Source organism: Triticum aestivum, chromosome 5B (genome assembly GCF_018294505.1).
Source record: "Triticum aestivum cultivar Chinese Spring chromosome 5B, IWGSC CS RefSeq v2.1, whole genome shotgun sequence".
Lineage (NCBI taxonomy): Eukaryota > Viridiplantae > Streptophyta > Magnoliopsida > Poales > Poaceae > Triticum > Triticum aestivum.
This window is the reverse complement of record NC_057807.1, coordinates 592,245,274-592,254,026: the sequence shown is the minus strand read 5'-3', so window position 1 is coordinate 592,254,026 and position 8,753 is coordinate 592,245,274. Positions and strand designations below refer to the sequence as shown.

Here is an 8,753-nt window from a genome sequence, read left to right as displayed (position 1 = left end):
GCATCGTCATTTGCTTGAGACGGATCGTGCACTGATGATTGCTGCTTCCCTTCCACCCCATTTTTGGGCTGAGGCTGTTTCCGCATCCACCTATCTCATCAACATTCAGCCATCGACTGCTCTGCAGGGTGGCATTCCTATGGAGTGTCTCACTGGTCGCTCTCCTGACTACTCAACTCTTCGTATGTTTGGATGCGTCTGCTATGTTCTTCTTGCCCCCGAGAACGCACCAAACTGACTGCTCAGTCGATTGAGTGTGTTTTCCTTGGCTACAGTGATGAGCACAAGGGCTATCGCTGTTGGGATCCAGTGGGTCGTCGCTTGCGCATCTCGCGTGATGTGACTTTTGACGAGTCTCGTTCTTACTACCCACGTTCTTCTTCCTCGAGTTTCTCTATGGACGACCTTTCTTTCCTTCTCCTTCCTGATACACCCTGCTATGTGCCTCATGTGTCACCTCTTCCTCCGGCGCCTCTCCTTCCTTCTCCTTCACCACCGACCCTGTCTTCTCCATCCTCCTCCTCCACCTCTCCCCCATCCTCTCCAGTCCGTCACCCTCTCTCACCGTTTCCCCTCTCCACTATACTCGTCGATCTCGTATTGAGGATGTCTCCTCTGACGAGCCTTCCACCTCTGGTGCACCTCCTCTCACGCCTCCCCCGATTCACAATCTCCGTGCTCGGCCTTGCCCCCCGCCTGAGTGCTACTCCCTGATCGGTACGGTGTCTCTATTATGACTGAGACCACTTCCTATCGCACTGCCATGACTCAACCTGAATGGCAACTTGCGATGGCCGAAGAGCTTGCGTCCCTTGAGCGCTCTGGCACATGGGATCTAGTTACCCTCCCTTCCGGTGTTCGTCCCATCACCTGCAAGTGGGTCTACAAACTTAAAACTCGCTCCGATGGTTCTCTTGAGCGCTACAAAGCTCGTCTTGTGGCTCGTGGTTTTCAGTAGGAGCAGGGGCGCGATTATGATGAGACATTCGCTCCTGTGGCCCACATGACCACTATCCGCACTCTTCTTGATGTGGCTTCTGTTCGTCAGTGGTCCATCTCTCAACTTGATGTTCAGAACGCTTTTCTCAATGGCGAGTTGCGTGAGGAGGTTTATATGCAGCCACCACCGGGGTACTATGCTCCTGATGGTATGGTCTGTCGACTTCGCTGCTCCCTATATGGTCTTAAGCAGGCCCCTCGCGCCTGGTTTGAGCGCTTCGCCGCTGTGGTGACTGCCGCTGGTTTCTTGCCTAGTGACCATGATCCTGTGTTGTTTGTTCACACGTCTCCTCGTGGTCAGACTCTTCTCCTTCTGTATGTTGAGGACATGATCATCACTGGTGATGACTCTGATTACATTGCCTTTGCTAAGGCTCGCCTTCGCGAGCACTTTCTCATGTCTGATCTTGGTCCACTTCGCTATTTTCTTGGTATTGAGATCTCCTCGACCTCTGATGGCTTTTACATCTCCCAAGAAAAATATATTCAGGACCTTCTTGCTCGCGCTGCTCTCGGTGATGAGCGCACAGTTGTGACTCCCATGGAGCTCAACATTCAGCTTTGTGCCTTTGATGGTGACCCTCTCCCTAATCCCACTCGCTATCGTCACCTTGTAGGCAGTCTTGTCTATCTTGCTGTTACGCATCCTGACATCTCCTATCTTGTCCACATTCTGAGTCAGTTCGTTTCAGCCCCCACCTCTGTCCACTATAGTCATCTCCTCCGTGTTCTACGATATCTTCGTGGCACGATCTCTCAGCGCCTTTTCTTTCCCGCTCCAGCTCTCTTGAGCTCCAGGCCTACTCTGATGCTACCTGGGCTAGTGATCCCTCTGATCGACGCTCGCTGTCTGCTTATTGTGTCTTTCTTGGTGGCTCTCTTATTGCCTTGAAGACCAAGAAACAGACTGCAGTTTCTCGCTCGAGCACATAGGCTGAGTTGCGAGCCATGGCTATGCTGACGACTGAGGTGATCTGGTTACGGTGGCTACTTGAGGATTTTGGTGTGTCTGCTACTACCTCGACTCCCTTATTGTCAGACAGTACTGGCGCTATCAGTATTGCGCGTGACCCGGTGAAGCATGAGCTCACCAAGCACATCGGTGTGGATGCCCACTTTGTGCGTGCTGCTGTGCAGGATAAGACTCTCGCTCTTCATTATGTGTCATCTAAGTTATAGTTGGCGGACTTCTTCACGAAGGCTCAGACTCGCGTTCAGCATAGTTTTCTTCTCTCCAAACTCAGTGTTGTTGATCCACCATGAGTTTGAGGGGGGGTGTTATATGTGTATAACCCCTTTTCGGCTTATCCCCATTGTATAAGGGGTCTCTTGCACTTTACCCAACACATGTATATGTATTGGCCTTTGGCCCTCTAGTGAATGTAGTTTCTCATTCCTAACACTCGTAATCTGAGGCTTTATACATTTTACAAATCATGCTTAGATTCCCTTCATTTTCCCCATTTTGGACAGGTTTCCTTTAGGTTATTGATGTTCAGGCCCTTTATTGGGGAGGTTATTGTTGGGAAAATCAGTGGATATGATGAGGAGGGTTTACAAGGTGACTTTGTTATTTTCTCATTGACTTTTTGTTTGCTAATTGATTTTCAACCTTTTGTAACCCCTTGCTTGAATTCATGTGTACTTTTCGTGTCGCGTCTTCAATTTTCATAACATCTTGCACTGCAGGCACAATTTTCATAATTTTATCATGATACATCCATTCCAATGCAAAAAAATAGCATATCTGATATCTGACTATTTTCCCACTTACATGTCCACACAATTACTTTTGAGAAGGACCTTATTTGTTTTCTTCCGGGTATGTGGAAATTGGTCGCACTTCATCCTGATCTATAAGCTCGAATGCTGATTTGGCATGATGAGACGCACATGGCCCTTCTGTTGCAGGCATATTACAGTTTCGTATAGAGTTTTCCTCATGTCATCAGTGAATTCTAACCCCAAGTCCTTCAGTCTTTGATTGGAGAATCTGTACGGGCGCACCATGGGCTTGTCGTTCCCTTCGCACCTGTAGAGGTAGTAAATGGTAGTCGGTACATATATAGATATGGACGCGCATTTGGGCAGAAGGTTGACAATTCATTCAGGGTAAACAAAGCGTACTTGGAAGTGATAGGATAGTGTGGAAAAAGACCCCTGAGCAACCGGAGGAGGCAACTGCGGTGTAGCGCCGTGCCGAAGCAGACATAGCGGCCGCGGGCGCGGTGGTGCTCGTAGACGAGGAGATGGGCACGTACGACATCACGGATGTCGGCATAGATGGCGACGGCGTTGGGGTAGGCCTTCTTTGTGCCCATCAGGTACCTTGCGACGTAGTAGTTGCTGCCGTTTAGAGACCGCTGCAGCATGGGACCGATGGTCATTGGCGGCACCACAACCGCCAGCTGCAGCCCCCTCCTGGCTGCCTCCTCCGTTGCTGCCTTATCTGCCATCATCTTGGCACAACAATAATAATTCTGCAAATGATATTATTAATTTCCTAAGATGACAGACACTGTTTTGTATTATGTCTGGTAATTAGCTTCGGGCCATTGCTTGTGAGCTCCTTATATCCTTGATAAATTGGCCTTTTCCTATAGGTTTGGGAGGTTTTGGGTTTGACCCCGACCGCCTGTATTTTATTTTATTTTTTGTTAAAAAACTCTGACTTTCGGGTGCCACAAATTAATTGTTATCAATGTGCAAAAACAAACTATTTAATTGGGAACAAACACTGCACCTGCGGAAAGATATGCGTATCAAGTTTCTAAGACGCTATGATAGCCTTTTAGTATCACTTTCATTTGGATATTATACCATCTTATTTCAGTCAGTTTAGGAAACTCTAATTCTCCAGTTAGGAATCTGTCGAAAAGCCATAGGATAATGGATCGGAGGTGGCTGTTGGAATCTATCCCAGCTGATTGCTCGTCATTATTATGATCTGTGATTGATCCAAATACTGTTGTTTTTCACCTTAATTTACCCTTTTGTACTAAAATATAAAATAGTATTGCAATGAATGTTAAGTCGCTCCAGAAATATCATACGCCTGTCTGTTTGCAGAATTCATAGTCGCTCCAGCATGTCTCGTCTAGCACGGTGTCTGGGCTTCTGTTGGGGTTCATGTGCACCGCGCCATACGAAGAAGTGAAAACAAGGCGGTGCACGCCCATGTCCGCCGCAGCGTTCACCACGTTTCTGGTCCCCTTCACTGCGACCGGCATGAGTTCCTACACAGAGCCAGTCGGCCGAGAACAGGAAGCTGCCATTAGCAAGCAAGCATTTCTTCCTTGCACCGCACATGGTAATTAAGTATATATGCTGCAAAAGTGTAGCCAGTGGACTGACAACATCGTTAGACACTGGAGAGGCGACATGGAAGACGCCATGGCAGCCATCGAAGGCGGCACGGAGGCTGTCGCAGTCCAGGACATCGGCACGGTGCAAGGATAGCCTCTCATTGGCCCCCTCCAAGGTTTGCAAGTGGACGTTCTTGCGGTCCGCTTCACATGATTGATGCACGACGCCATGGAAGCAGGTGATGGATTAGAAAAGGTAGCTAGGAGATATAATTAGATGCATGGTTTGGTGCAAGATGCGTACCTGGGTCTCTAGCCGTTCCCCTTACACGGTAGCCACGGAGGAGGAGCTCCTTCACCACCCGTGACCCAATGAAGCCCCCTGCTCCCGTCACACAAACTAGCACCCGCGCTCGCTGCTTCTCAGCGCTGCTGTTATTGGCCATGGAATACTGAGAGACTAAATTGGTTCTCTTTCCACTACACAAACAATCCTTGTGGGTTGCCGTGTATTTATAATGCAAGCTCATACCTGTGTCTCTATCTAACTTTATAAAGAAGCTAGGCAAGTGGGTATACGGTCTTGGTCCAGTGCTGCTATATAAGTACCCCAAAACTGCTACGGGAGAACAATCATAGGTTAAGCAAGTACTAAAGGGAGAGTCATGGAGCCTAACTTAGGGCAAGCCCTGGCCACCGTCCTCACGCTGCTGGTGACCATAAGGGCAGTATGGTATCTGATTTGGAGGCCGTACGCCGTGGCCAGGTGGTTCGCGCGGCAGGGCATCCGAGGTCCGCCTTACAGGTTCCTTGTTGGGTCCCTGCCAGAGTGCCATAGGATGCTTGTCGCCGGGAGAGCCAAGGCTCTGGACACCAGCTCCCATGACTGCATCACCACCGTGCAACCCTTCTTCCGGGAATGGGCCTCCCAGTATGGTAATTAATCAATTGAATGTCTATCTAACCACCTACGTAATCGATCGTTATATGGTGTGTAATATAAATACAATCCCATATCTATGTGCTGTGTAATTAATCAGGAAAAACATTCCTGTACTGGTTGGGCCCGACACCAGCCCTGTGTTGTACTGACATGGAGCTTGTGAAGCAAATGTTCACCGTCAGGACAGATGTGTTCCAGAAGGACTACTTGAACCCTAGCCTGGACTCAGTTTTTGGGAACGGGGTCATATTTGCAAACGGACAAGACTGGAAGCGACGCCGCAAATTCGTCCACCCGGCCTTCAACCAGGAGACGATCAAGGTTACTACTTAGTCACTACTACTTTTTTTTCATATCATTTTTAGTGAATCGGAAGAGAACATTACATATGTTTGAATGTTCGTTTTCAGTCCATGTCAGCAATAGCGTGGGACTGCACGCGGCAGACGATGGAACGGTGGTGCGTCCAGCTGCGAGGGCAGCAGCAAGCCGAGATAGACATGAGGTACGACTCCGACGAGATAGCCATGGGTGTCATTGCACAAGTGATGTTGGGCAAGGACCACGAGGAGGCCCGGGAGGTGTTCATCGCCGGAAGGGAGCAGCTGAAGATTGCCGCGTATGCGTCCGCGGATCCTCCCTTACCTGGATTCAGGTAGAAACTCGAAAGAGTAGCCAGAATGAATGAATCGATCGAAATTAATATTGGTTAATCCTAGGTACCTGCCGACACGTCGCAACCGTCGGATGTGGCAGCTCGACAAGCTTGTGACAAGCAAGATCTCACCCATCATGAAGGCGCGACTTGCCAGCAGCGTATACGAGGACGACCTGCTCGGGCAGATGCTGCAGCAGCAGGCATGTCGCAGTGGCAGCGGCGCCGAGACTCTGAGCACCCAGGAGATGATCGGCGAGTGCAGGACTCTGTTCGCCGCGGGGTACGAAACCAGCGCCAGCATCATTACCTGGGCGATGTTCCTGCTGGCAGGAGATGGTCAGGGAGGAGGTCGCCCGGGAATGTCCTGCTCACCGGCCACCCACGGTTGACGCCCTTGGCAAACTCAAGCTGGTACGCTATGCATATATATAGTACCAGTAAAATCTCATCCATGCATTATTGCAGTGCATATATACATCTAATAAGTGTCTGCCGTGGTGACTCCACTTGCAGCTTAACATGTTACTCTTGGAGACGCTGAGGCTATATTGCCCCATAACTTTCATACAGAGGAAGACCTCCTCGGGCACCATCCTCGCCAACATCGAGGTGCCAAAAGGAACGATCATGTCAATCCCGCTGCTGATGTTGCACCGGGACAAAGAGGTGTGGGGACCCGACGCCGACGAGTTTAACCCGATGAGGTTCCAAAATGGCGTCTCGGTGGACACCAAGCTTTCACGCTCGCTGCTGGCCTTCTCATATGGGCCGAGGGTCTGCGCCGGGCAGAACTTTGCCATGGTTGAGGTGCAGATCGTGATAGCCACCATCCTCAGGAGCTTCTCCTTCTCCCTGTCACCCACTTACGTGCACAAGCCCAGCAATTTCGTCACCCTGCTGCCCAGGTACGGGCTCCCTCTCATCGTCAGGAACTTACAGCAGCTGACTACTGGGTGATCTTCAGGAGCTCTCTCGATCTTCTGTGATGTTGTGATGTGTCATGTTCTACGCCCGCCTACTAGTAGTAAATAAACCCCAGCCACTTTGGCACATTATATACTTGTGACGCCATATGATTATGTCACCATTGTTGTTCATCCAAAGCTACATATATCAACTTATATGATGTGATATGTATGCAATGCGAAGCTTTGGAATATACTTATGATGCATGATTATACAGCACGACATCCTTGTACACATGATTACAACTCTTTACAACAACCTCAACCATATACTCCCTCTGTCCGAAAATACTTGTCGGAGAAATGAATAAAAATGGATGTATCTAGTACCACACATCCATTTTCCCGGCAAGTATTTCCGGGCCGAGGGAGTACAAGATAACAATGTACTTTCTCTATATTAAAAGAATAAGTACTGAGTTGTTCCCCTTCTCCTCTCGCGACCGCATCGCCCCCGCGGGCGACCGGTCGCGCCCCGATTCCCCTTCCGTCAGCTTCCTCTCCCTCTCTCCCCCTTCCCGCCGCCATCGCCGGCATTTGCCGCCGGGCCTGGCCCGGGCGACGCTGGTGGCGGCCCCTCGGCCATTCCCCTCTCGGCTGCTCTCCGGCGCGGGGCGGAGGGCGCCGAGGGGTGCTCCCTAGGTGGCGGCGGTCCGGCGTGGTGGCGGGGATTCCTGGCGCGGTGCGGGAGATCAACTGGACGACGGTGTCGCCGTTGGTGGCGGGGTGGCGCGGCGCCGTGGCCAGGCGGCACCCGCTCGGCCCAGATCTGGGCCCTTCAGGCCCCATCTGGGTCTGGGCGGGCCGACGGCGGGGCGGGTCGGCGGCGCGGCTTCCAGGAGGCGGGGAGTGGCGATGGGCGTTGGGGTGCTGGCGGGGCTGGCGCCGCCCTGCTGCAGCGCGGCCGGCGGGACTTAGCGGGCTCAATTCGGGCCTGGCCGGGCCGGGGGTGGCCCGGTATGCCCTGCTGCTGCGTCCGGACGGCGACCGCGATGGTGCCGGAGGCACGAGCCTCCTGCATGACGGTGGAGGAGGTAGTTCCCTCCCGCGCGGCTACGTCGCTGCTGCTCCCGTCGACCAACGCCTCCTCTCCTCGTCTCTTGGCCTCGTGGTGGTGATCTCAGTGAGGCGGCGTGGGTGGCGTTGCGACCGCGGTGGCGCGTGGGTGGGCGGCGAGCTGGCTGGTTGGCTCCGATCCGGTTGGGCGGTGGGTCTGGAGTTGGGAGAAATCCTTGCCGGGTTTTCCGGCTCCGATGCGGTGACGCCTGCGGGTGCCATCATCCCTCCCTGGAGGGTGTCGGTGGTCTTCATTCCCTCTACCCTCCGCGTGACGGGGGAAACCCTTGGACATGTCCGGGCAGCAGCATCGTCGGCGTCGCATTCCTTCTTGGAGGTGCTGCTTGGTACGCGGAGGATCGGATCCTAGGATCGTAGTGGGTGGATTTCGGAGGGCGCAGCGGTAGTGGGTCATCCGCGCTTTGTCGAGCTGCCGGTGTTGGCATTGTTTCTTCTTCTTCTTTTTTTGGCTTGTTGTGGTGCTCGCCACAACGTTTGCTCTGTGTTCGGTGTTGGTGCTTTGAAATACAAAGCGGGGAAAACCTTTTTCAGTAAAGAAAAAGTACTTGCTGAATCTAACTGAATAAACCCCCTCAGTCTCAGCTATGCCTAACAGATGAAGATTTGCGTCTTCGCACCTAAAATAACAAAATGAGCATGCATCTCTCCACAATGTTATGGAAGAAATAGTTCATAGGCCTTTCCCTGCGCCCAGGCTCATCAGCAATTCATGCTGCTGCAAAATACGTACAATTCTGTGGAGAGAAAATGTGGTTCAGAATGACAAGTGAAGCTACTATTGGAAGATGGAACTCATCAAGCTACTC

The 8,753-nt window shown here is 51.7% G+C and overlaps 1 protein-coding gene and 1 pseudogene across 1 annotated transcript; one reads left to right on the top strand and one right to left on the bottom strand.

The window, feature by feature from the left end:
• Positions 1-2,728: 2,728 nt before the first annotated feature.
• LOC123117055 (cinnamoyl-CoA reductase 1) lies at positions 2,729-4,859 on the bottom strand. Its single transcript, XM_044537906.1, has 5 exons — positions 4,609-4,859; positions 4,354-4,508; positions 4,053-4,235; positions 3,127-3,479; positions 2,729-3,031 (listed from the first exon to the last, which is right to left on the bottom strand). Exons 1-5 carry the CDS (start codon positions 4,832-4,834, stop codon positions 2,854-2,856), a joined length of 1,095 nt encoding a protein of 364 aa, XP_044393841.1. The 5' UTR covers positions 4,835-4,859; the 3' UTR covers positions 2,729-2,853.
• A 108-nt stretch (positions 4,860-4,967) lies between these two features.
• Positions 4,968-7,004, top strand: LOC123117056 (cytochrome P450 709B2-like; annotated as a pseudogene).
• The last annotated feature ends 1,749 nt before the right edge of the window (positions 7,005-8,753 follow it).

Excerpts from the sequence above, each read along its gene's own strand:
- LOC123117055 (XM_044537906.1), bottom strand. The coding sequence starts at position 4,834 with ATGAGCTTGCATTATAAATACACGGCAACCCACAAGGATTGTTTGTGT. Across the intron at positions 4,236-4,353 it reads CTCCAGTGTCTAACGATGTT|GAACTCATGCCGGTCGCAGT; the intron begins GTCAGTCCACTG and ends GGCTCTGTGTAG. Across the intron at positions 3,480-4,052 it reads AATTCTGCAAACAGACAGGC|AATTATTATTGTTGTGCCAA; the intron begins GTATGATATTTC and ends TATCATTTGCAG.